At 43.0% G+C, this 27,878-nt stretch overlaps 1 protein-coding gene across 1 annotated transcript in view; it reads left to right on the forward strand.

Annotated features, from left to right (window-relative positions):
• The window catches only part of sepsecs (Sep (O-phosphoserine) tRNA:Sec (selenocysteine) tRNA synthase), a 70,081-nt gene that overhangs the window by 16,053 nt on the left and 26,150 nt on the right, over positions 1 to 27,878 (forward strand). Inside the window, exons 5-7 of the mRNA XM_080189344.1 lie at positions 16,325 to 16,483; positions 22,284 to 22,437; positions 24,094 to 24,196. Of these exons, the coding sequence (XP_080045470.1) occupies positions 16,325 to 16,483; positions 22,284 to 22,437; positions 24,094 to 24,196 (416 nt within the window). The remainder of the gene's footprint in view (positions 1 to 16,324; positions 16,484 to 22,283; positions 22,438 to 24,093; positions 24,197 to 27,878) is intronic.

Here is a 27,878-nt window from a genome sequence, read left to right on the forward strand (position 1 = left end):
AAAGTCCTTCGATGTCAAGAATACTTACTTGCTCTTTCCGTTACGAACATCCCTTAACCTTGATGAGCAGAACATTTCACCGAAATTATTCTACTTATTTTTTAAAACTATATTTTAGTTGTTAAGCAACAGAGTCTTCGATATATTTACTACTACACTATTGGACAATTAATTTGAGTTCAGAACACGCACTGAAATAAGCAAGGTCTATTTCCAATCAAATTGTGGGAGTTGGTGGCAGGGAAACAAGTTGTTTCCAGAAATACATTAATATGAATCAGTGAGACACGTTACTATTTTCTCAAATTAATGGACCTGTAATAGAACATAGAACGTTACAGCGCAGAACAGGCCCTTCGGCCCTCGATGTTGCGCCAACCAATTAAGAAAAAAGCAATGATCCTCTAACCTAAACCATTCCCTTTCCATCCATAAACCTATCCATGGACCTCTTAAACGCCCCCAAACTTGGCGCATCTACAACTGCAGCAGGCAGGGCATTCCATACCCTTACCACCCTCTGGGTAAAGAGCCTACCTCTGACATCCGTCCTATAACTACCACCCCTTAATTTGAAGCTATGTCCCCTCGTGCTAGCTTTCTCCATCCGAGGAAAAAGGCTATCACTGTCCACCCTATCTGAACCTCTAATCATCTTATATGTTTCAATAAGGTCCCCTCTTAGCCGCCTTCTTTCTAACGAAAACAACCTCAAATCCATCAGCCTCTCCTCATAGGACCTTCCCTTCATACCAGGCAACATCCTGGGAAACCTCCTCTGCACCCTCTCCAATGCCTCCACATCTTTCTTATAATGTGGGGACCAGAACTGTACACAATACTCCAAGTGCGGCCGCACCAGAGTTTTGTACAGTTGCAACATGACGTTGCGGCTCCGAAATTCAATCCCCCTACCAATAAACGCCAAGGCACCATATGCCTTCCTAACAACCTTATCGACTTGATTTCCAACTTTCAGGGATCTATGCACATATACACCTAGATCCCTCTGTTCGTCAACACTATTCAGAGTCCTACCGTTAGCCCTATACTCTACACATTTGTTATTCCTGCCAAAGTGAATTACCTCACACTTTTCCGCATTAAACTCCATTTGCCACCTCTCGGCCCAGCTCTGCAACTTGTCCAAGTCTCCCTGTAAACTATGACACCCCTCTTCACTATCTACCACTTCTCCGACTTTGGTGTCATCAGCAAATTTACTAATCCATCCTTCTATACCCTCATCCAGATCATTTATAAAAATTACAAACAGCAGTGGCCCCAAAACAGATCCCTGAGGCACACCACTTGTAACCGAACTCCATGACGAATACTTTCCATCAACCACCGCCCTCTGTCTCCTATCTGCTAGCCAATTCCTGATCCAATTAACTAAATCACCCCCAATCCCATACATCTGCATTTTCTGCAGAAGCCTTCCATGGGGAACCTTATCAAACGCCTTACTAAAGTCCTTATGTACCATGTCAACTGCCTTACCCCCATCCACCTCTTTGGTCACTTTTTCAAAAAACTCAATAAGGTTAGTAAGGCATGACCTACCCTCCACAAAACCATGCTGACTATCTCCAATCAATTCATTACTCTCTAAATAACTATAAATCCTATCCCTGATAATTTTTTCTAATACTTTGCCCACAACAAAAGTAAGACTCACCGGTCTATAATTCCCGGGAAAGTCTCTATTCCCCTTCTTAAACAATGGGACAACATTCGCTATCCTCCAGTCTTCTGGCACTATACCTGTGACCAATGATGACCGGAAGATCAGAGCCAGAGGCTCTGCAATTGCCTCCCTTGCCTCCCAGAGAATCCTAGGGTAAATCCCGTCCGGCCCAGGGGACTTATCTATTTTCAAACCCTCAAGAATATCTAGCACATCCTCCTTATCTACTTCAATACTATCCAGTTTACAACCCTGTAACCCAGTGTTCTCCACAACTACATTTACATCTCCCTGTGTGAATACCGAAGAGAAATATTTGTTCAGTGCCTCTCCAATCTCTTCCGGCTCCACACATAACTTCCCACTGCTGTCTCTGACTGGCCCTAATCTTGCCCTAACCAATCTTCTATTCTTAACATATCTAAAGAAAGCTTTAGGATTCTCCTTAGTCCTATCAGCCAAAGTCTTCTCGTGTCCTCTTTTAGCTCTTCTTAACTCACTCTTTAGCTCCCTCCTGGCTAATCTATAGCTTTCCAGTGCACTACCTGAGCCTTCAAGCCTCATCCTGACATAAGCCTCCTTTTTCCTTTTAACCAGCGAATCAACTTTTTTAGTGCACCATGGTTCCCTTACTCGACCATTTCCTCCTTGCCTGACAGGGACATACTTATCAAGGACTTGCAGTAGCTGTTCCTTGAATAAACTCCACATTTCGGATGTTCCCAGCCCCTGTAGTTTCCTAGTCTAAGCTATGCTCCCTAATTCTCTCCTGATGGCCTCATAATTACCCTTCCCCCAGCTATAACTACTGCCCCTAGATTCATGCCTATCCCTTTCCATCACTAAGGTGAACGTAACCGAATTGTGGTCACTATCACCAAAATGCTCACCAACTTCCAAGTCTAACACCTGGTCTGGCTCATTTCCCAGCACCAAATCCAATATAGCCTCACCTCTAGTTGGCCTATCTACATACTGAGTCAAAAAACCTTCCTGCACACTTTGTGTTAAAAACTGACCCCTCTAATGAGCTAGAGCTATAGCTATTCCAATCAATATTAGTAAAGTTAAAGTCTCCCATAACAATTACCCTATTACTTTCACTCCTGTCCAGGATCGTCTCTGCAATCCTTTCCTCTACCTCTCTAGAACTTTTAGGAGGTCTATAAAAGACTCCCAAAAGGGTGACCTCTCCTCTCCTATTTCTAATCTCAGCCCATACTACCTCAACAGACAAGTCCTCATCAAACTTCTTTTCTGTCACTGTGATACAGTCTTTGACTAATAATGCCACTCCTCCCCCCCTCTACCTCCTTCTCTACTCCGACTGAAGCATTTGAACCCCGGAACCTGCAACAACCTTTTTTTTTAGATTCTTGCTTTTAAGAAATCAGCAAGTTTTATTAACAATTTGTGAGTTAACAAGTCTGAAACATTATTAAAATATCACAGGTACACAAAGTTTAAGAATGTTATAAATCTAGCTGTTAATGTAAAATAATTAGCAGTCATGCATTATTTATTTACAAATTGTTGCCACACATCCACATCTACAAGGACAAGAGGGGAGAAAGAGGTCATTTGTTCTCTCTATTCCTCTTTGGTATTAATGCATCCATCTTTCCCATTCCAAACATCAGAATTGTCTCACAGGCTTGGAGGGCCGAAGGGTCTGTTCCTGTTCTGTACTTTTGTCTTTTTTTAACCAATTGCACTCGTGTAATGCTTTGAGACATTTTAGTATGTTAATGGTGCTTTATGAAAGGAAGGTGTTATTATTGGAATATCTGCCCAAAACAATTCTGGTTGAATAATGTCATCTCCTCAACTGTGGCCAGTTGCAAAAGAAAGTTTCTGTTAATCAGTCCCAATGATGCTCTTAAACTGCAGTGTCAGAGAACAGAGAAGTATTTCCCTGCTGTACCATTCCACTCACTGGACCAATCATTTCTTCCGACGTTAAGATATGAGACCAGTTTGTGCTGAATTGTGATATTTTCATAGTATGAGTCCATGTACACTCATAGCTTGTTTTGTTCAAGTATTTTTCTGCTGCAGTTCTTTGCAGACAGAACACTAAGGAGATATCCAAACTATCTGAGCTGAACGTGTCCCCAGGTCCTTGAAGTGAGAAGACAATGTGCCACTCAGACCCTCCATTTATTCCTACTCCTCCATTGTTCCCTACTCCTTTTTAAATGCCAAGATGTGTGTAATTCTGCATAAGGTTACCAGTTTATCTTAATCTTATGAAGGATTCAGAATGCAGTACCCCAGTCAGTGTATTCTTGTAACTATCAATGGAGGAGATGGTACTCCAGCTATTGAGCATCGTATCCCTTCAGGACCTAGTTTCCACAGTTTATCAAATAATTGGCTTTAACCATTCATACTACTCTCCTTGTGCCAGACAGAAATTGCTGTTGCAACAATAATCTTGTGGAAATTTGGAATCTGTTTTTGTTTTCATCTCTATGGAACTATCGTGAGTCATGCTTCAGTTTCTTAGAGAAACCCTGAGCAATAATATTTACCTGACAGACTTGTCACAGTTCACAAACCATGCATGTGAGCTAAAAACATCTAAGTGTGATGTTTTCAAGTGTAAGTTCGTTTGAAGCAATTGGGCCTTTATCAATATCTGTACTCAGCCCTGTTGGGCTATCTCTCAACATCTAATTAGCATGGACCTGAAACCAAGATCTGTCAAAATGCAGTTACTGCAATCATCTATGTTCGCTTATGCAGCGCGGTTTCAGAATATAACATAAGACTTGGAATGAGAAATGGCAATTTGATCCATAAATTTTATACCTTCCATAAACCATATGCTGTTGCTTTATGGACTCATCACACTTAATTAATCTTCGAAAGGTAAGTCATTCTAAGTTTCTCCTTTATTCCCAAAGGGAGTTTGTTCTGCATTGGCACAGTGGGCAAACTAGCCTCCTTCTGTCCTGTATTATTCTTTGGTTCTAATTTTAGAATCAATGTTCTGCGTGGCAGCATAGCAACCTGAACGTTCCCACTCATGCTATGAACTAGTTCAGCTCTTTAAGTTATTGCAAGTGTGTGGTCACACTAAAAAATTATAGATCCCATGCATAACAACAAAAATTAGAGGATATGGTGATTTTAAAACTCCATGTTATAGACTTTAATATGATAAATAAGGCCATTTGAGCCATTGGGTTTATACAAGCACTTTGGAAGAGCTGTATATTTTGTTCCATTTCCCTGTCCTTTGCCCATATCCTTTTCCATTCTTGTTTTCAGATATTTATCTACCTCACATTTATAGATTCCGCTTCCACCAGTGATCTGATAGGACATTTCATGTTCCACCTAATGTTAAAGCAAATTTAAAAATCTGCAAAGCTTTTGCTTTGTTCTTTTGATTATGACGTTAAATTGAACACATCACTCACAGAGCAATGGAAATAATTTTCCCTCATTCAGTTTATCAAAATGTCTCAAGTTTCTGAAGACCTTGATTAGATTTTTTCTGTTTTAATGTCTGGAGTCTCAACTTCTGTAGTTGCCATAAGCTGTAAACCCTGGTAGCTTTTCAGTGAATCTCTTCTACACTTTGTCCATGGCTTTGATATCCTCATTAAAGCAAGGTGACCAAAGTGATCTACCTAGTGATTTATATAGATTTAACATTATCTCTTTGTTTTTGTACTTGCTGCTACTATTTATTGAGGTTCACTATGTTTTTATCTTTGCAGCGTTTTTTAAATTAATTCATGGAATGTAGGTGTCACTGGATAGGTCAGCACTCAGTGCCCATCCCTAATTGCCCTTGAAAAGGTGGTGTTGAGCTGCCTTCTTGAACCACTGCACAATGTAGGTACACCAACAGTGCTGTTACAAAAAGGGTTTCCGGAATTTGACCCAATTGCAGTGAAGAAATGGCAATATAGTTCAAAGTCAAGATGGTATGTAGCTTGGAGGGGAACTTGCAGATGGTGGTGTTCTCATGCATTAGCTACCCTTGTCCTTCTAGGTGGTAGAGGTCATGGGTTTGGAAAGTGCTGTCAAAGAAATTTGCCAGCCCAACTTTCAAGATATATTTAATTGAGCCCCCAAGCCAGTCTGCTCATCTAAACCTTTTAAAAGTTTTATTGTTCAGTGACAAATCCCACACATTTTTCTTCCCAAGATAACTCACCTTACCCAAGTTTCAAATGTTATTTCTGACTGCACAAAATACCACAAGTCTAAGGGGTTGAATGCCTTAGCCCATGTTTGTGAAACGAGCACCGCTTAAAGCTATCTTGTGCTATTTAAAGCCAACCTGTACCTCTGAAAGGAAATGCTGGTACATCAGGGCAATGAGCATGCTCCAAGTTTCTCTGCTACATTGGACGCCTTGGAGGAGGATATGAGAGGAGGCAAGACAAACTTTACAAAAGACAGAGTGACGAAGCGTGAAAGGCAAGTGTGGGGCTTGCTGTCGAACTAAGTATTTGAGAATGAGGTGAAGTTATGAATGTTAGGAACGAATTGAGACTGATAGAGATTGTTACTAGTTGAGTGTTGGGGGTTATGATGCATTGAGTGTTGGGGGTTATGATGCATTGAGCAAGCATTGAAATGACAATCAATGCCAGGAATCAAGCTCCAAAGATCTGGATGCAGTGGCGCAAAAAGTTCGGTGACCTTAAGTGAGTGGTCAAGGTCAGTAAATGCATATTCAAATGCCTTATCCTACCAACTGAACCAGGAGCCTCAGACACTTGCTCAATGCATCATAACCACAACACTTACCTAGTAACAATCTCTATCAGTCATGATTCGTACTTAATATTCATAACTTCACCTCATTCTCACCCACTTAGTACAGCTGCAAGTCCAACACTTGCATCTCATGCCTGCTGGCTTTTTGACTATGACAGCTACACGATCCACACAGCTTGCTCCACACTTACTGCCTCACTTCCCTGTCTCGTGCAGGACAAAGCGATACGTAACAAGATGCAGCTAAAAGCTAACTGGCTGGGGACAGGTTTGACTACACATTCTTAGCCATTGAAGGACTGCAATCATTGAAGACAACTCTATCTTCATACCTTATCCTCCTTTTCACACTTCACTTCCCCCTCATCCAACAATCGTGTCTGATTCACAAGCTCCAAATGGTTTAATTATGTTTCCATCCCCTATGATGCTACTGCTCCTGCCCCCGGGCTCCCTCATTTAACCTTTCTTTTGTCTTTTATCCTTCCAGATACTTAAGAACTGCAATCTGGTCTGTGGTGGAAGAGCAAGGGGTGGACAAGCAGGAAGAAAGGGATGAATAAAGAACAGGCACTTGCGGCCACCAGTTTAGATATGCATACTTAAAGGGTAGATTAGTGATAGGACCTGTACATTGTGGGAAACTGATCACAAGTAAACTTCACTGAGATCAGAGGACAAAGGTAATGGAGGTATCAGCTTGCAGATAGGTAAGGTTACATATGAGTTATGCTGCAGAGGACTCAGGTGAGGACTTCAGAGTGGGTTAGAGTTATGAAGTCATAGAAGTTTATAACATGGAAACAGGCCCTTTGGCCCAACTTGTCCATGCTGCCCTTTTTTTTAATCCCCTAAACTAATCCCAATTGCCCGCATTTGGCCCATATCCTTCTATACCCATCGTACTTGTGTAGCTATCTAAATGCTTTTTAAAAGAGAAAATTGTACCTGCCTCTACTACTACCTCTGGCAGCATATTCCAGACACTCAGCACCCTCTGTGTGAAAAAATTGCCCCTCTGGACACTTTTGTGTCTCTCCCCTCTCACCTTAAATCTACGCCCTCTAGTTTTAGACTCCCCTATCTTTGGGAAAAGATATTGACTATCTATCTTGTCTATGCCCTTCATTATTTTATAGACCTCTATAAAATCACCCCTAAGCCTCTTACACTTCAGAGAAAAAAGTCCCAGTCTATTCAGCTTCTCCTTATAACTCAATCCATTAAGTCCCGTAGCATCCTAGTAAGTCTTTTCTGCACTTGTTTAATAACATCCTTTCTACAAGAGGGTGACCATAATTGCACACAGTGTGCCATACCAATGTCTTATCGCAGGAGGTAACAGGTTTGCACAGCAGAATGTTTGGTGCATTGGAAAACCTGCTAGATAGCCTGTGGTCAATGTCAGGAAGCAGGGAGGAGCCTGATACTAATCTGGCACAGGACTGTGTGCTGAGTTTGTGGTCATTTTTACTAGCATGGAAGTGGTGGCCAACTTCATTAGTATGCTTGTGGACTTTCCCATGATGCAACATATGTTGGCCAATGACTTCCCTTCCATTGCAGCACGAGCAGCAGATACTCAATGTCTGGCTGCTGCCAGATTTCTGCTAACATTTTTGTGAATAGTAATGTTCTAAAGGTCTTGCAGAGTCTCACAGATGTTCAGCAGTCTGCCCTCCAGCAGAGGATTTTTGAGGAACCTCGATGGTAGTGGGAGTTCTGAGGGGTATGAACTTGCTGTTCTGTCTTGGGGTAATAGCATCACTGTTCCCACTTGCTGTTGCCTGTCAGACAGAAAGCTCAAAGCACTTCTGCCCATGGTGAGATGGTGCAGTCTGAAACCTGGTCTTCTGGCCTAGAGCTATTCAAGGTTGTCCTGCAAGGCCATCTGCAGCCTCCCCAGGAATATCAGCAACCAGCTATTAGCACCCTTCCACCTACAATGCTGGGGTAGCACTGTTTAAGAGTATTAGGACAGACAAAAGTGCACGAAAGACAGGCATTAAGGGAATGCACCAGGGTCATTAGTTAGTTTATCTATGAATTATAACATCTTTATGTTTTATAAATTAGGCTTTGACTGTTTATTTTCTCGAGTTTTATTTTTGCATTGTGGAAAGAGGGTGTCATGATGGTCATTAAAGAGAAAGGTGCAGTGTGGGACTGTTGGTGAATGGGAATTTGGGATTGCACTTACTGGAACTGCAGTCGGATAAGTTATTCAGTGACATCCTGATTACAAATGGATCTACTCTTTTCCTTCTCCTCTGCTGGTCATCACACATCTACTGGCAAGGGCCATATCCTCAGGATGACAGCAAGGTTGTGCAGCATGTAGCAGACCCCATGGATTTTGATTTTTACTCTGCTGAGTACTGTAGGGCTCCTTTAGAGCTGTCCAGGCTGCAGAATGTTCATTCAACACACCCAGGATCTGCTCAATCACTCAGCTTTTGTTGTATGCATGCTGTCCAAACATACGTGGATTGCAGAACAAAGTCATGAGCCACATCAAGGGTCTGTCGTGGTCCTCCAAATGCTGATTAACACAGTGGACTTTTGCAGAATGAAGGCATCAGGATTTCACATTTTTAAACAAAAGTACAAACTTTATGAAATAAATTAAACAGTGCAAATATGATTATATTAACACTATAGATTAGAACTATATATGTTATACACTCAGTTTAACTCCTTATTTCTCCCAAAAATTCTGTTACACTTTATGATACCATAGAATTATTTACTTATGTAGGGACTATCCACAAGTACGCCACAGTCCTTTGGAACTTCACACTTCAATTTTCCCCATTGTTCCAGCAAGTCTAGCTAGTTTCATTTACCTTGGACTGAGGATACCTCAGTCCCTTGTTTAGATTGCCATTTCAATACTTCCCAGCTAATTCTGCTGATTGTATGCCACGACGCTCTTTGAGGATCACTGTAAATTCTTCTACTTGCTTCAAACTAGGCAATCTTCCTTTTGCGTTACAAAATTCAATCTCAGATTCAAGCCTCACCTGCATTCCACACCGAGAATGATGAAGTTAGCTGGGTTAACTGCCATTCACAGAGTCATAGAGATTTACAGCATGGAAACAGGCCCTTCAGCCCAACTTATCCATGCCACTCTTTTTTTAAACTCCTCAGCTAGTCCCAATTGCCTGCATTTGTCCCATATCCCTCTATACCCATGGTACCCATGTAACTATCTAAATGCTTTTTAAAAGACAATATTGTACCCGCCTCTACTGCTACCTCTGGCAGCCTGTTCCAGACACTCACCATCCTCTGTGAAAAAATTGATTCTCTGGACACTTTTGTATCTCGCCCCTCTCATCTTAAACATATGACCTCTAGTTTTAGACTCCCCTACCTTTGGGAAAAGATATTGACTATCTAGCTGATCTGTGCTTCTCATTATTTTATAGACCTCGATAAGATCACCCCTCAGCCTTCAATGCTCCACAGAAAAAAGTTCTGGTCTATCAAGCCTCTCCTTATAACTCAAACCATCAAGTCCTGGTAGCATCCTAATAAATCTCTTCTGCACTCTTTCTAGTTTAATGATATCCTTTCTATAATAGGGTGACCAGAACTGTACACAGTATTCCAAGTGTGGCCTTACCAATGTCTTGTACAACTCCAACAAGAAGTTCCAACTCCTTTATTCAATGAAACCAAGCCTTCTTCACCACTCTGTCCACCTGTGACTCCACTTTCAAGGAGCTATGAACATGTACCCCTAGATCTCTTTGTTCTGTAACTCTCCCCAACGCCCTACCATCAACTGAGTAAGTCCTGACCTGGCTCAATCTACTAAAATGCATCACTTTGCATTTATCTAAGTTAAACTCCATCTGCCGTTCGTCAGCCCACTGGCCCAATTGATTAAGATCCCATTGCAATCCAGGATAACCTTCTTCACTGTTAACTATGCCACCAGTCTTGGTGTCATCTGCAAAGTTACTAACTATGCCTCCTATATTCTCATCCAAATCATTAATATAAATGACAAATTACAGTGAACCCAGCACTGATCCCTGAGGCACACTGCCGGTCTCCAGTTTGAAAACAACCCTCTACAACCACCCTCTAGCTTCTGTCATGAAGCCAGTTTTGTGTCCATTTAGCTACCTCATCCTGGATCCTGCAAGATTTAACCTTATACAACAACCTACCATGCGGTATCTTGTCAAAGACCTTGCTAAAGTCCATGTAGACAACATCAACTGCACTGCCCTCTTTTAACCTTCTTGATTCACCCTTCAAAAAAACTCAATCAAATTTGTGAGACATGATTTTCCACTCTAAAAGCCATGCCAACTGTTCCTAATCAGTCCTTTCATCTCTAAATACCTGTAGATCCTGTCTCATAAGAACATAAGAAATAGGAGCAGGAGTAGGCCATCTAGCCCCTCGAGCCTGCCCCGCCATTCAATAAGATCATGGCTGATCTGTCGTGGCTCAGTTCCACATTCCCGCCCTCTCCCCATAACCCTTAATCCCCTTGCCTATCAAAAACCTATCAACCCGCGTCTTAAAAATATTGAGCGAGGCAGCCTCCATCACTTCAACAGGCAGAGAATTCCAGAGATTCACCACCCTTTGAGTGAAGAAGTTCCTCCTCAACTCCGTTCTAAACCGCGCCCCCCTTTATCTTGAGGCTGTGCCCTCTAGTCCTACTGTCCTTTCTGAGCGGGAAGAGCCTCTCCACCTCTAACCTATCCATCCCATTCATCATCTTATACGTCTCAATGAGATCTCCCTTCATTCTTCTAAACTCTAACGAGTACAAGCCTAGTTTATTCAGCCTCTCCTCATAGTTCAACCCCCTCAACTCTGGAATCAGCCTAGTAAACCTCCTCTGCACTCCCTCCAAGGCCAAAATATCCTTGCATAAGTGCGGCAACCAAAACTGCACACAGTACTCCAGCTGCGGTCTCTCAAAATATCTCCCAACAACTTACCCACCACTGATGTGAGGCTCACTGGCCTGTAGTTCCCAGGCTTTTCCCTGCAGCCCTTTTTGAAACAAAGGCAAAATGTTTGCCACTCTCCAATCTTCAGGCACCTCACCTGTGACTATTGATGATTCAAATATCTCTGCTAGGGTACCCGCAATTTCCTCCCTAGCCTCCCACAACGTCCTGGGATTCACTTATTTTTGTGTTAGGAAGAATGTATAACTTTAGGTTGAATTTATATTTGTGTATTGAGAAAGGTGGAACCTGGTTTCAGTTTCATTTCGTTGTTTTTGTGAGCTTGGTGCTGGGATGTCTGAAGTGTTCCCAAGCAAAGAGGTACAGTTTTCTGGAATTGTACGCATAACTTGCATTTTTAATGAGGTTTCACAGCCTCTGTAGTGAAGAGATGGGTTACAAAAGAGAAAGTAGTTCACTGATTTTGGGAAACATTGCAAAGTAGGAAAATTGTGCAGTTGCCTAGTGAGAGGGATTCAATGACACATAGGGCCCGATTTTACCATTGCATTGCGCCCGTTTTCGGGCGTGAAAACTTGGTAAAGATGAGCGTGAGGTGAGTAGCGTGATCTGCACCTGCATCCACGCCGTTTCCCCCTTTACCAAGGCCCGAAATTGGCCACGATTGGGACTGTGCCTGAAACAGGTGCAACGCCATTTAAATGCATTTGCACACGTTTAAGTTGACTTAATGGGCTGCATGCCCAACTTTACCGGCACTTCCCCCTTTACCAATGCGTTTGCACATCCAGAGTCAGTGCAAAAGAGACATGTTCCATAAAAGTCCAATTCGGACGCCCCAGTTAGTGAGGCAGTAGGTGCCAAACATCTGGTGGCTCTCTGCTTGAAATTGATTGAGGGGGAGTGTCCGCTGCCACTCTGCCTGAGGGTAAGGAGGGGAGGGGAGTTCACTGCCATCCTGCCTGAGATGAGAGAGGGAAAAGGGAGGTCTGCTGTCACTCTGCCTGAGATCAGGTGGGTGGGGGTGGGGGTGGGGGGAATGGTTGGGGGTGGGGATGGGTGTTGGGGGGGCAGGGGGTGGGGATGGGTGTTGGGGGGGCAGGGGGTGGGGATGGGTGTTGGGGGGGCAGGGGGTGGGGATGGGTGTTGGGGGGGCAGGGGGTGGGGATGGGTGTTGGGGGGGCAGGGGGTGGGGATGGGTGTTGGGGGGGCAGGGGGTGGGGATGGGTGTTGGGGGGGCAGGGGGTGGGGATGGGTGTTGGGGGGGCAGGGGGTGGGGATGGGTGTTGGGGGGCAGGGAGTGGGGATGGGTGTTGGGGGGCAGGGAGTGGGGATGGGTGTTGGGGTGCTGGGGGGGTGGGGATGGGTACTGGGGGGGTGGGGATGGGGTGCTGGGGGGTGGGGATGGGGTGCTGGGGATGGGGGGTGGGGGGGTGGGGATGGGTGCTGGGGGGGTGGGGATGGGTGCTGGGGGGGTGGGGATGGGTGCGGTGGGGGGTGGTGGGGATGTGGGGAGTGGTGGAGGGTTGGGGGGTGGTGGGGATGTGGGGAGTGGTGGAGGGTTGGGGGGTGGTGGGGATGTGGGGAGTGGTGGAGGGTTGGGGGGTGGTGGAGGGTTGGGGGGGATGGAGGGTTGGGGGGTGGTGGAGGGTTGGGGGGGGGATGGAGGGTTGGGGGGTGGTGGAGGGTTGGGGGGGGGATGGAGGGTTGGGGTGGTGGGGGTTGGGGGGGTGGGATGGGGGAGGGTTGGAGGGGGGTGGGATGGGGGAGGGTTGGAGGGGGTTGGGATGGGGGATGGTTGGGTGGGTGGGTGGGGATGGTTCGGTGGGGGGTTGGGGATGGTTGGGTGGGGGGATGGTGGGTGGGGGTGGGGGGATGGTTGGGGCGGTGGGTGGGGATGGAGATGGGGGTGTGGAATGGTGGGGTGGGGGTGGGGGGGGTGGGGTGGGGGTGGTGAGGGTGGGGTGGGGATGGGGGGTATGGGGGGGTGGGGGTGGGGGGGTATGGGGGGGTGGGGGTGGGGGGGTATGGGGGGGTGGGGGTGAGGGGGTGAGTGGGGATGGGGGGTGGGGTGGGGGTGGGGGGGTATGGGGGGGTGGGGTGAGGGTGGGGTGGGGGTGAGGGGGGTGAGTGGGGATGGGGGGTGGGGTGGGGGTGAGGGGGGTGAGTGGGGATGGGGGGTGGGGTGGGGGCGAGGGGGAATGGGGGGTGGGGTGGGGGTGAGGGGGAATGGGGGGTGGGGGTGATGGGGGGAGGGGGTGGGGGTGATGGGGGGGTGGGGGGAGGGTGGGGGAGGGGTTGGGGGTGATGGGGGGGTGGGACGGATGGCTCTCTGCTTGAGATTGGGGGGGCTGGGTCCACTGCCATTCTGCCTGATATCAGTGGCGGGGAGGGGGGATCACTCTGCCTGAGATCAGGGGGAGGGGCCTTTTTGATACAGACTAACAGATTTAAATAACTAATTTTACAATCCTTCAGGGTTTACTGAATGCCTTTAAACTAATTTAGCCCCAATTTCAAAACAAAACCTCTGCCTGGCGTATGAAGGGTGGGGGGATAAGGGGATCAGTAATGTTCTGGGGGTGGGGCAGTATCTGTGGGGGCTTTGAGGAGGCATTATCCAGCCTGGAGGGACGTGACAAGGGAGCAGCATTCTATCATGTTTTTTTCTGTGCAAGCACAGTTGGAGGCGTTAATTAGAGCTACAAGATTTCAGGTGCATTAAGACCTGCCCACAGGCTTGTGCAGCGCAATTTGGAATCGCTGATATTTTTGCAGGCAGACTGCGTATGGGGGCACCTGAGAATGGGTCTAAAAGTCAGATTTGAAATACTCCCTGTTTTAAGTCCGCCCAACACTTAGAATCTAAATGGTAAAATAGGGCCCATAGAGACACATAGAGGGGAGGACAGAAAAGAAGTGCAGGCTGTGAATGTCAGAGAATGAAAATGAGAGTTCTAAGTTCCCTTATAAGAAATACTGCAAGGCTGCTGAGGACTGTTTCAGTCTGGGATCTGACTGTCCAGTATTAACATCATCTGGATCTGTCAGTGAGCTGCATACACCAATTCCAAGCTGAAACTAATACCCTCAATAAAGGCCCAGATAATTAGGAACCAACAGATCTCCCTAAGCTCCTCTCATCTCCATGATGACGTAGCATGCTTTGGAATGTCCTTGATAGACTTTTAGATACAGTATCACAGATTTAAATAACTTATTTGATCTGAAATGGATTTTACAATCCTTCAGGGTTTACTGAATGCTTTTAGACTAATTCAGCCCCAATTCCAAAACAAAACCTCTGCCTGGACTACACTTCCTGCAAAGATTATAGATGTCATGTCTTCAAAGGCCTATAGATAGGTTGTGCGTTGTTTAAATTTCTCTACCTGCTGTATTTGTTTCCAATTGTTAACCTTTTAAGTCAACATGGCTCGAACCTTTAATGTAACTTTTTATATGAAATAGATTTCAAACTCATTTTAATTACATCCACCTCAGTGCTGTATTTTCTACAGTTAAAACCTTAGTTCCTAAAACTAAAAAATCTTTGGTGGGATTTACATCACAACCTGCCATATGTTTTGGCACATGACAGGAGGTGGCCTGCCACTGGCCAGCAGTGGGATCTTTCCCATTGAATGCACCCCATGCCACTGGGAAACCTGCAGCAGGGGTGCGCCATCGGTGTGACCAGAAGATGCTGCCGGTGTGAACGGCCAGAAAGTTCTGGCTTGAACCACACACGAGATATCGACAATAGTATATTCCAGAAGGAATGCCTATAACTGCAACGATGTCTGGGAGCAAGAAGTTTGTGCAGAAGCCGTGAAGTCAGAACATAAGTCTTTCAGCCACTCCACTCCCTGTAACCATTAGCGACTTTAAACAACTAGAAATCACCAAATACAATTAGCAACTCACATGTTAAGTAGCTGATGATTCATTTAAATAGCACTTGTGGGTGACCACTCAGCTGCTGAAAACTCTGCATACTTCCTATATTTGCACCCTCCATGTACACGAATGTTCTCACAAGAATTATGTGCACATTGTATCTGCCATATTGGAACAAATAGTATTTATAGAGCCAGGAAAGTGAGAGATAAGGAGTTGTTTTTCACAACCACAGTATTCTAAATAAGAGGAATACCAGACAGCATCTACAGCATACCCATTTTCTCAATTCCAAAATTTTTCATCCTTAAAATGTGCTACAACCTTTTCTTTATAAGATGTGGAGCTGGAGAAGAACTATCTGGTTAATTATCTTTTTTTTGCTATGCCGATAACAGATCTCATGGACGATTGTAATTAAATACAATTGCATGTTTTGCAGTGAAGTGATATTCTACATGAACTTATGTTTTATAACTTGTTACAGAGGAACTTTGTGCCCTGATGCTGAGATGGTGAATTTCACAATCCACACTAGTGTGTAATATGCAACCAAATAAGTTTAGATGGTTATGTGAGAGGCCAGGTGTGGTAATCCAAAAATACATTCTACAAGTATAATGAATCGGTTAATTCAAAAGTCTAGGTATTCCTTTACTGCTCCACTTTTAGATTCTTTTCATAAAAAATAGAAATATTTCATAAAAATATTTCATAAAAATATTTCACTGAACTGTTACTTATTTGCTTTATCCATATCTTTTTTAATTAATTGGCTTGTACATTAACTGCTCTGAATAATACTCTACGAAGTGATCTTTGCTGGTGCAGCTTCTTGTGAAGCAATTCTGCAGTTTGGACTCTTAATTGATTCATCTTTTATACACCTTTGGTGTTGACGTAATTATAACTGACAAAATAGAAATGCAAGTCATTGGATTATTAAATGCTATCCTTCATGACCATCAAATATGTGGGTATTATTTGACTTTGTTGATAATCTACACTCTAGAAGATGATGACAGTGAGCCTCTTTTATTACCAGGTGTCCGAACAGTGTCTAGTTGCTTTGTGGTTCCAATGGCAACAGGAATGAGTTTGACTCTTTGCTTCCTTGCACTGCGACATAGGAGACCTAAAGCAAAGTTTATCATATGGCCAAGGATTGATCAGAAATCATGCTTCAAGTCAATGATCACCGCAGGTACAAGATTATAATTTGTGCTATCAGATGGTAACAGAACATGGAGTCCTACTCCTACTGCCATTGTTCTCCTGTTTTTAACTTTTTTTGTTCTCCTATAAAGTATATCTATTTTCCCATCGCACTTCACTTCATTAATTTTTTTGAGGCTGTGTACCCTCCCATTGGGGCATACATCATATTTTGTACCCTTCTTGATATTTTTCCTCTCCCTCTCCTCACCTGGATAAACACACCCAGGATGTAATCATTATATCTGTAAGTTTTCTGTTGGTCTGTATTGGTGTGGCCCAGTATAGATTCTTCAACTCTTTTTTTATATTCACTGTTTAAGGGATCTGGCTCTCCCTCATCGCATAGTACTGGAGGGCATGGAGGGGAGGGGGGAGGGGATGAAAGCTGAATTTATGGCATGCTGTTCATGCTGCAGTATAGTGAAATCATTTAAAAACACAATGCCAAGTTCCACGTGTACATTGATGACAATCTATGCATCTCCCATGTCTTCACCTCATCCTCAGATTTCTCACACCTTCCTCATTTATCACACTGCTTTGCCAATCTCCAGTACTGGATGAATGGAATTTCCTCCAACTAAATATTGGGACGACGAAAGCCATACTCTGTGGACTCCATCACAAACTCCATTCCTCAATCACTAGCTCCATCCCTCTCCCTGGCAATAGTGTGAGGCTGAGCGAAAGGAACAGCACCTCACCTTTTTTCTTGGCACTCAACAGCCTTCTGAACACAACATTGAGCTCAGCAATTTTAGATCATAACTTTTGCCTCCATTTCTGGATGATTCAGTTTTTTCTTTGTTTCTTTATTCCTTCACTTTATATTTGGGCAGTTACTATCCAGCAATTCTCACTTCACCTGGGGGTATCTTTTGTTTTTTTCAGCTGTCCCATTACCATTCATTTTGGCAACACTGTACAGCTTGATGTACTCCTCACTTTGCTTGAGACATGTCTGATTATCCGTTTTGTAGCCTGATGCTTGCTATTTGATACCAGTAAAAGCTCTGGATCAATCTCACATCCTTATTGTCAGTGTCACATTTCAGCAGCACGTCTATTAGTGCTTTTTCATAATCTGTGAAACAAATAACACTCTTGTTCACTCCTATTTATTATTCGAAGATTGGGTTAGGTTAAATATTCCCCCTCTTGTTCTTAGATGTTATGTTGTTACTTCATCTATGTCTGGAGCTGTTCCTGTATTCAGTAGTTTTAAAGCATTCTTTACTTCTGGAAACAGAATGTTTGGACCTCCATTAGGTTGAGGATTCCCTCCAGTTGTACTGTTGTACAACTCACTTTTATACTTTGTCCATCTTTGTGCTTTTGCATTCATTTCAAACAATATTTTTCGATATTTGTCTTTTATCCACCCAATATGTTTTGTTATGTCTTTCTACCTATCCATCAAAGATTTTACCCTGATTTCACTCTGATTTTGTGTTTTCCTTCCGGCTCCAGGCGTCCTCTTATCCCATTTTCCTTTAGGTTCCTTACATGCTTTCTTTATTTTCCTTTTAATTCCATCATACTCAGGTGTTTATTTTCTCTCCTCTGTCGTCATTGCTAGTATCTCATCTGTTATCCATGCCTGTCTCTCTTGCTTTTCGGTTTTGGTAATATATACTGTGCAGCATTTTGTATTCCCTCATTCATGGATTAGGTATACTTCCAAGGATAAAAATTGTAGGCAAGAATGTAGAAAAACTGATGATACTGTACCACTTGCAGAATCAGAAGAGGTAGATCAAGTGAAATTTAGGTTTGGAATATGGATTTAGAATGAATACCAAAAATACAAAAAAAGGTAGTTAGAAGGAATATATTAGAAGAAACATGACTGAAGTGGATCATGTTGGACTGAAACAAATGGATAAGTTTGTCTGTTTAAGACAACAATAACAGAAGGTGGTAGATATAATGCTCAAATCAGAAAAAGGATAGAGATAGCACTGAGTAATTCTTTGAAGGTGAAGAACATGTTAACAACAAGAAAACTCAAAGCTAATAACAAGGAAAAAAACTCATAAGGTGCTACACTCTATCCACTTTACTGTATACTTCAAAGTCCCGGAAAGAAAGAGAGGCCTTTGCACGCTAAGACATGAATGGGTACTTGAAATTACAAGAGCAAAACAAACTCTTACAAGGTGACACGCAGAAAAATAAAAGGTCAGTATTGTGGCCATTTGATCTGAAAAGCTGCTGGGCTCTTTATCAGAGGGAGATATGAAGGACAGCAGAAAGAGGGATTGACTAAGGTGTAGTTGGATGATGGACATCATTGAGTGGTTGCAGATGAGCTGCAGTGAATATGTGAGGATAGTGCAAGACAGAGGAGCATAACATACCAGGACAGCACATCTCCTGGTAGGACTAACTACAAAGAGCAGCAACGTTACCATTCCCCTTGCCTTTTGTACGGTGAAACCTTCTCCCCTGCTCTCTATCATCCCATTTGTTGTTCCTTATCCGTCCCCTTTTCACTTGCTCCAAACCTGTTACATTACTATCTTTCCATGTTCATCAACCTGAAATGTTAACTCTGTTTCTCTTCACCAAAGCTGTCTGACCTGCTGAGTATTTCCAGCATTTTCTGTTTTTATTTCAGATTTCCCACACCTGTAGTATTTTTCTTCTGTGTTGTGAAGCTGAACCAAACAGTTAGCAAACTTGATGTCATCTTTGACCCAGAATTGAGCTTCGGGTGGCACAGTGGTGCAGTGGTTAGCACTGCTGCCTCACAGTGTCAGAGACCTGGGTTCAATTTTGGCCTTGCATGACTGTGTGGAGTTTGCAAGTTCTCCCTGGGTCTGCATGCATTCCCTCTGGGTGCTCTGGTTTCCTCCCACTGTCCAAAGATGTGCAAGTTAGGTTGTCAAATTGCCTTAGTGTCGGGGGATCAGCAGGGTAAATATGTGGGGTTTTGGGAATAGGGCCTGTGTGGGATTGTTGTCGGTGCAGGTTTGATGGGCCGAGCGGCAAACTCCTGCATTGTAGGGATTCTGTGAAATACCAAATGCTTCACTGTTGATGATGACTGGGTATGGGCTCAGCAAACAGTGCTATCTATTTTCAGGGCCAATTGATTTGCCAGGTACCATCCATAAGATGCATTGCAAATAACCTGTTGAGTCTTCTTTGATAGCGCCTTCCAAAGGCAGGAGCTGCATCACCTCGAAGGCAAAGGACTAGCAATGCATCAGAACAATGTAACATACAACTTCCTTTCCAAGTCACAGGCCACCCTGACTGGAAATATATTGTTGATCCTATGTCACAAAGCCACTTACATGGACTCCAGTGGTTCAAGATGCAGCTCATCAGACTCTCCCAAGGACAATTAGGAATGGGCAATAAGTCCTGGCCTTACTAGAATGCTGATATCCCATGAACCAATATCTGCTCCATTATCAAGCCTGCCTGCCTCCTCTCTGACATTTCCCAACTCCACTTCTGCCTCAGCTCATCTGCTGAAACACTCATCCATCTCTTTTTTACTTCTCAATGTAATGATTCCAATGCCCTCTTGGCATCTTAAAATTTACATAAATTTAAGCCAGAATTTTCCAGCTGTTCATGCCGGCAGGATCTTCTGGTCCCACTGACAATGTACGCCCCGCTGCAGGCTTCCCAGTGGCATGAGATGAAGTCAGTGGGAAATCCCATTGAGAGCAGCAGGACCAGAAGATCCTGCTGTCCCTCACCATGGGAAGGCTGAGAATCCCACCCTTAAGTTCAGCTAAACCCTGCTGCTCTTGTCTTAACTCACACTAATCTCCATTCACTCCATCCATTCAGTGCTTGCCGATATGCATCACCTCCTGGTCTGGCAATGCCTTGGTTTTAAAACGCTTGTGGGTTTCTGTAGGGCATATTTATTTCAACTTATCCTCTATGGGTTGCCAGTGCAGCACTCTAGCTGCCACATCACCGTGTACATATTTTACCCAACATCCAGACACTCGTATTTTTGAGCACCATATTTAGAAACCTGCAGCTGTATTTTAATGATGGGGATCCCCTCCCCTGGAAACATACCAGCAGGTTGCTTTCCCTGCTCTGCACACAGCATTTCCCCACCCTTTGGCCAGATTAATATTAGTGGTGGCAGAATCAGGACCTTCAGAACCTTACAAATTAGGAGTAGGAGTAGGCAATTTAGCCCCTTGAGCCTGCTCCACCCTTTTGGTACGATCATGGCTAATCTCATCTTAGCCTCAACTCCATTTTCCTGCCCCTTCTCCATAACCCTTCAAACCCATTATTAATTAAACATCTGTCCGCTTCTTCCTTAAATTTACTCAATGTCCTGGCATCCATCGTGCTGTGGAGTAGTGAATTCCACAGACCCATGACTGTTTGAGAGAAACCATTTCTCTTCATTTCTGTTTTAAATCTGCCATCCCTTACTGTAAAGCAATGGTCTCTTGTTCTAGATTGCCCTATGAGAGGAAACGTCCTCTCCATACCTACTTTGTCAATCCCCCTTATTGTCTTGTACACCTCAATTAGATCTCCCCTTATTCTTCTGAAGTCTTGGGAGCATCGGCCTAAACTACCTAATCTCTCTTCATAAGACAAACCCCTGGTGTGGAATCTTTCCATCCCGCCCGCCACGGGAATTGTAGCAGGCGGGACATGGACCATGCAATGGTCTGTTAACCTCAGGCTGGATTTTCTGGAATCAATCTAGTGAGCATTAGTTAAGGGCCTCAATTCACAGTAGGGCGGGAAGGCTGTCCACAAGCCTTAATCAGGACAGAGGAAGAAAGGCAACAGGATCCCACTGACCAACCTCATGCCTGATTAAATGCCCCCCTCCCTACCACCACAAAACTCGCCACAGGGGTGGGAATTAAATCTCATTCCTTGTCTGCACTCCACACATGCTGAGATTATTGCAGCTTTTGCTGCTGTGCTTGGGAGTATCTAAATCAGTACAGACCAAAAATCAAAGATGGACTTTTTGCTGTGTACAAATTAGTATCTCACTGTGTGATGCATTCACCAACCAAGAGGTCGAGGGAGCAACCAGCTATTAACTTCATCGGATACATTTCATTGACTCTGCTGCCAGAACAGAGCCTGAAGGATGGATCAGAGAATCAGGCACAGAGGGCAGCAGGCTGAATTCTTGATGCTTCTAATCTTAAATAGAGAACCGAGACAGCTGCAAATTGGCTGTGCTGATGTCTGTGTTCTGTTCTGCCACCCTTCCTCTTATCAAAAAGACTCTGCGTTAGCACAGAGATTTCAATAATATACTCATTAACATCAAAACTTTGACAATTAAAATACTATCACTTTTCAAATGATGTTATTAAAGCCCAAATATTCCATTAATGTAACCACAGGGATTAAATATGTCATTTTATGGTCCAAAAACAATTGCAGATTTGTATAAGGTACAGGACACCCAAATCCTCAACAACTGCATAAAATATATAGTAACAAATTGAACCACTCCAAAATAATAAACCTATACTGTGATATGGCATTAAAATAGGGAGATATGATTGATAATCTCCCCTAGGCTAACATTTCAGTTTATAATGCAATTTGTATGCCTGTGCGCTTTTTATTATGTGACATTGTGACAAAATGATTTTCACATTTTTTTTATCAACTCACAGACACTTGTTCATTTTTAATATGTTGCTGACTGAAAACCTGATTTATTGCAAGATCAGGTGTCAGTGTGGGATGTAAAATGTTCCTTACTGTTTTATAATTGAACTGATTCATTTCCGCACTTGCATTTATTTTTGGATCAGGTTTTGAACCTGTAGTGATTGAGAATCTGCTTGAGGGGGATGAATTGCGCACAGATTTGCAGACGATTGAGAGCAAGATCCAACAGCTTGGGGCAGAAAATGTCCTTTGTGTTCATTCCACTACCTCCTGCTTTGCCCCAAGGGCTCCTGACAGGTAAATTCTCCCTCTCTCTGCTTGCTTCTGATTTGGTAACTACCCCATACTATTCAACCAATTTAACCCATGTTGCTAAATGGAAGGAGTTAATCTGTTTATGACTTCTGGTCAGCTGCAGAAGCTGTTATCTGGCTTGGTGATTATTGCACAAGCTAAACGAAAAACTCGAGGAAGCTGTTCGTACTTTAAAAAAATTAAATTGCTGTAGGTAGATGCACTTATGTTTATGGTGTGGAAAATGGACAGTGAGTGACATGCCTTTATTTTTCTTTGTTTTCTCCCCTCTCTTCATTCTGTGGGGCAATAATCTAGCAGTGGCAACTCCTAGTTGTCAATCTACAAATGGTAAGCCTGCTAAGATACTGGTTGATCTTACTGGTTGCAGTATATTGGTTGACTATTTAATGCAAGGAAGAGTAGTTGAGACAGGTTCTACCTTCACATATAGTTTTGCAGTTGGACGTACTGAATACTGAAAAGAAAAGTGCCTGGTACAATGCAAATACTTCAGCATGGCCTTTTGAGTCCACCATCCACCAAACCCTTTGGAAAGATCTCCAGAGACTTGGGATGTCCAACAATATTTGTTACTATCCCTTGGCTCCTGCATAATGGTATGACAGCAATTGCCCTTCATATTGGATTGGAGACCAAACTCTTTCATATCCAGATGGTCATTAAGTAAGGCAGTGTGATTGCCTTGATGCTGCCAATCCTAAATAGAAAACTGAGATTGCCTCAAATTGGCCGTGTGTATGTGTGTGTGTCATTCTGTGATCCTTACCCTTGTTGAAAAGGACTCTGTACTCATGCAGAGGTTTGTTCTCAAGATAAATGCCCTTTTCAGTGCTTTAATTATTTGTGTTTACTTGGCCTGCCTCAGGAGGTGAGTTTGAAGATGATTGGCCTTTACCACTGTCAATCAACGGGTGCAGGTGGAGCACGGCACAATGACAGATAGCTAGGTAACCAGTAAAATCAACCAGTATCTTAACAGGGTTACCAACTGTGGCTGCACATATTCTGGGTTGTGATCACATGGTCTTCTAGTTGGCTTTCTAAAGAGCAATTTCCCCCCAAACCCCCAACCTCACCCTCTTGCCATTGGTCACCCAATAAGTGCATCATCACTGAGCCCCACCTACTGAAGACTCTTCAATGTGTCCGAGTTTTATTATCAGGAAAAGATGAACAGACTGGATCTCTTTTCTCTAAAAAAGCAAAGGCCCTGGGTGACCTAATTGGGGCCTTAAAATTATGAAAATTGATAGAATAGAAGCAGAGATTTAGTGTATAAGACCAGAACTAGAGGCCATCAAGGTATGATGGTCATCAAGAAATTAAATAGGGAATTCAGGAAAACTTACGCATCCAAAGAGTGATAGAAGGATGAAACGTGTTACCACAGGGAAAGATGAGACATACTATAGATGTATTTAATGGAAAACTAGAGAAGCATATGAAGAAGAAGGGAAATGAGAATTATGTATATAGAGTTAAATGAGGAAGAATGGAAGTAGATTTGAACGATGCATGAACCATTTGGGTTGAATAACCTGTTTCTGTGCTGTACATTCCAGATAATATTTTACAAAAGTATTATGTTGATCTTTGTTGGCTTTATTCCTACGACGTGCTTGTATTTTTTTGCAGAATTGAAGAACTGGCTCAAATTTGTGAAAAATATGATGTCCCTCACATAGTCAATAATGCTTATGGAGTGCAGTTGTCCAAGTGTATGCACCTCATTCAACAGGTATGAAGCAAGACCATTGCTGTAAAACTATTAGGAACTCAGAAATATTCAGTGGAAATACGTTACTATTAACTTGGTCTAAGTATTTTAAATACTTTGGGCTGTATTTTCTGTTTGCTGCTGTTAAAGTAAACATCGACCGAAGTATAACCTAAGTTTCTCTATTTTATACTTGTAGCTACCTTGCTACTAAAATTGAGGAGTAGAGAAAACATTCTCTTCATTTCTAATTATACATTAAAGAACATTCTTTCCATGAGTACCATTCTAATCTTACTATACCTCTCTGTGTTTTCTCATTCTTCGATTGCATTAAAATGACTGCCACTTTCAGGGTAAATTGCAGAGTCAGTTTGTAGAACGGGCAGGAATAGTACACTTTGAAATCTCAATTGAAAGCCCACAGTGTTTTCCATCAGGATAACTGAACCTAGCAAATGTTACATCAGTAGCAGGCCAACGTTTTGCACAGTCTGCATTTCTTATTTTAGCATGACCACTGCGTACCCTTTATTTGCTGTGTGCCATTTAATTCTGAAAAGTAAGCGCATGAAACTATGAAATAATCAAATTGTTGGACAGGAGTTTGTGACCTACAATAAGCTCTACATTTCAGTCGTGTCATCGAAAATAGCCAGCAGAAACTCTGGGCTTCTCTACTGGGCATAGGTAGGGAAAAAAAACTTGCAATGATATAGTTCATTTCATGATTACCGAGGTCCCACAGCACTTTATAGTCAGTGAAATACTTTTGAAGTGTTGTCACTGTTGTAATGTGGGGAATACAACGGTCACTTTTCACACAAGAAAACTCCCACAAACAGCAAGATGATAATGACCAGATAATCTATTTTGTGATGTTGATTGAGGGGTAGATATTGGCCAGGACATTGCTCCTACTCCTCTTTGAAATAGTGTCACGCAATCTTTTGCATCCACCTGAAAGGACCGACAGAGCCTCACTTTTAATGTTTAATTTGAAAGATGACACCTGGCACAGATCATTCTCGTTTGGCACTGTGTGTGTGTGTGTGTGTGTGTGTGTGTGTGTGTGTGTGTGTGTGTGTGTGGCATCAGCCTAGATTTCTGTGCTCTAGCCCTGAAGTGGGACTTGAATCCTCGATCTTCTGATTCAGGATGTTACTGACTAAGCCATGGCTGTAAAAGTCTTAATCGTGATCACCCTTAGTCATTTCAAACACTTCCTAGTATGAAACAAATTCAAAATTAAGATACTGCTTTAATTAGCACAAAAGCTGATGTGAATGGTGAAAATCTGAAAGTGACCTGTCTTTGTCCTCAGCCTACTGCAGTGTTCTAATGCAGCTTACTATAAGCTCAAGGAACAACACCTCATCTTTTGATTAGCAATTTGTGACCTTATTGGCTCAGTATTGAGTTCAGCAATTTCACACTGCAATCTCTGCCCCCATTTTGATTCCTTTTCTTTGCATGTTTCACTCTTACTCTTGTTTTTTTCTCTTGCTTTTGCTTTTGGATGGCAGTTATTCATTCTACCATTCAAACCTCCTCTAGAGACATTTTATTTCTGCTCAGCAACCATTTCAGACAGCAGTTCTAGACACTTGCCACCCTCTGGATGCGAAGGTTTTTTCTAATATCCCCTCAAATCCTTCTCCCAATCGCATCAAATCTGTGCTGACCTTTCTGCTAAATGAAACATGTTTTATCTAGGTCCCTTATAATTTTGTACACCTCAATCACATCACCCCTCAGCCTCTCAGTTTTTCCTTACACTGCAATTTTCTAGGTCTGGGAACATTCTTGTAAATCTCCTGTGTACTCTCTCCCAAGCAATTATGTCCTTCCTATAATGTGGTAACCAGAACTGTACGCAAATCTCCAGCTGTGGCCTAACCAGTGTTTTATGCAGTTCCAGCATTACATCTCTGCTTTTGTATTCTATACCTTGCACAATGAAGGTAGCATTCCATTTACTTCTCTACCACCTTACTTACCTGTTGTGCCACCTCCAGGGACCTATGGTCATGCATTCTAAGGTCACTCACATCCTCTCAATATCCTCTTGTTTATTAGCTTGCCCTTCCAAAATGTAAAACCTCACACTTGTCCAGTTTGAATTCCATTTGCCATTTTTCCATCCACTCAACCAAACCACTGATATCATTCTGGATTCTACAACTTTCCCCTTCACTATCAACTACATGACAAATTTATCAATCATGCAACTCACATTCAAGTCCAAATCATTAATATATACCACAAATAGTAAAGGACTCAACACTGAGCCCTGAGAGATGTCATGGGAAACCCCTTTCCATTTGATAACACATCCATCGATCACTATCATTTTTTTTTCTGCCACTGAGCCATGGATCCAACTTGCCACATTCCCCTGCATCCCATGAGCTTTTACTTTTCTGACCTATCTGCCATTTGGGCCCTTGTCAAATGTCTTATTAAAATTCATGTAAACCACATCCACTGCACTATTTTCATCAATCCTCCTCGTTATTTCCTCAAAAATTCAATTATTTAATAAGAATGCCTTTCCTTGAACAAAACCATGCTGACTATTCCTGATTAATCTAAGTGACACTCTATCCTGCCTCTCAATTGATTTTAATAATTTACGCACTACCAAAGTCAGACTGACTGTCCTATAATTATTGGGTTTATCCCTCGCATCATTTTTTTAAACAATGGTACCATGTTCACAGACCTCAAAGCCTTTGGTACCCCACCTGTAGTGAGGATTGAAAATTAATCCTCAGAGCTTTTGCTATTTCCTCCACAACCTGATAAACGATCCATCCAGTCCTGGTGATTTATCCACCCTCAAGAATGTCAGTCTTTCCAATACTTCCTCTGACTTTATGTTTATTGTATCTAATATTTCACACTGCTTTTCATTAACCCGACTGGCTGCGTCATCCCTTTCCTTAGTGAAGGCAGGAACAAAGTGCTGGACTTGCTTAAAACCTATTACATTTTTAGCTTTTCCCAGTTCTGATGAAAGGCTATTGACCTGCCTGCACACTTGCTGAAAGTCCAGAAATGTTTGTTCAGGCCTCACTCTAGGATGTAAGATCCCCTGGCATTATTTCAAATAGCTGGGAGTTTTCCCTAGTGCCATGGCCAATATTTATAACAGATGAGCTGGCTGGTCATTATCATCTTGGTGTTTGTATGAGTTTGATGAGTGGAGATTTCCCATGTTGCAGCAATGGTTAACTCTGCTGCCTCTCAGTGCCAGGGACCCAGGTTCAGTTCCAGCCTTGGATGAAGTTTGCATGTTCTCCCCGTGTCTGCATGGGTTTTCTCCAAGTGCTCCAGTTTCCTCCCATACTCCAAAGATGTGTGGGTTAGGTTGATTGGCCATGCTAAATTAGTGTCAAAGGGATTAGGAGGGTAAATATGTGGTGTTACGGGGATATGGCCTGTGTAGGATTATTGCCGCTGCAGGCTCGATGGGATGAATGGTCACCTTTTGTAGTGTTGGGATTGTATGATTCATTTGGTATGAAGTGCTTTGAGATGTGGTGAGTGGATAAAGTTCCCTGTAAATGCACGACTTTCTTTAAGCATATAATCTGGGTTTACACTACAATTAGCTGTGTGATGGGAGCCCTGTACATTTGTAGGTGGTACCTTTGAATGCGAGTTAAATTGAGGTCCGGTCTGCCTATTGAAGTGGATG

Source organism: Carcharhinus amblyrhynchos, chromosome 1, assembly GCF_965287045.1.
Source record: "Carcharhinus amblyrhynchos chromosome 1, sCarAmb.v2.hapA, whole genome shotgun sequence".
Lineage (NCBI taxonomy): Eukaryota > Metazoa > Chordata > Chondrichthyes > Carcharhiniformes > Carcharhinidae > Carcharhinus > Carcharhinus amblyrhynchos.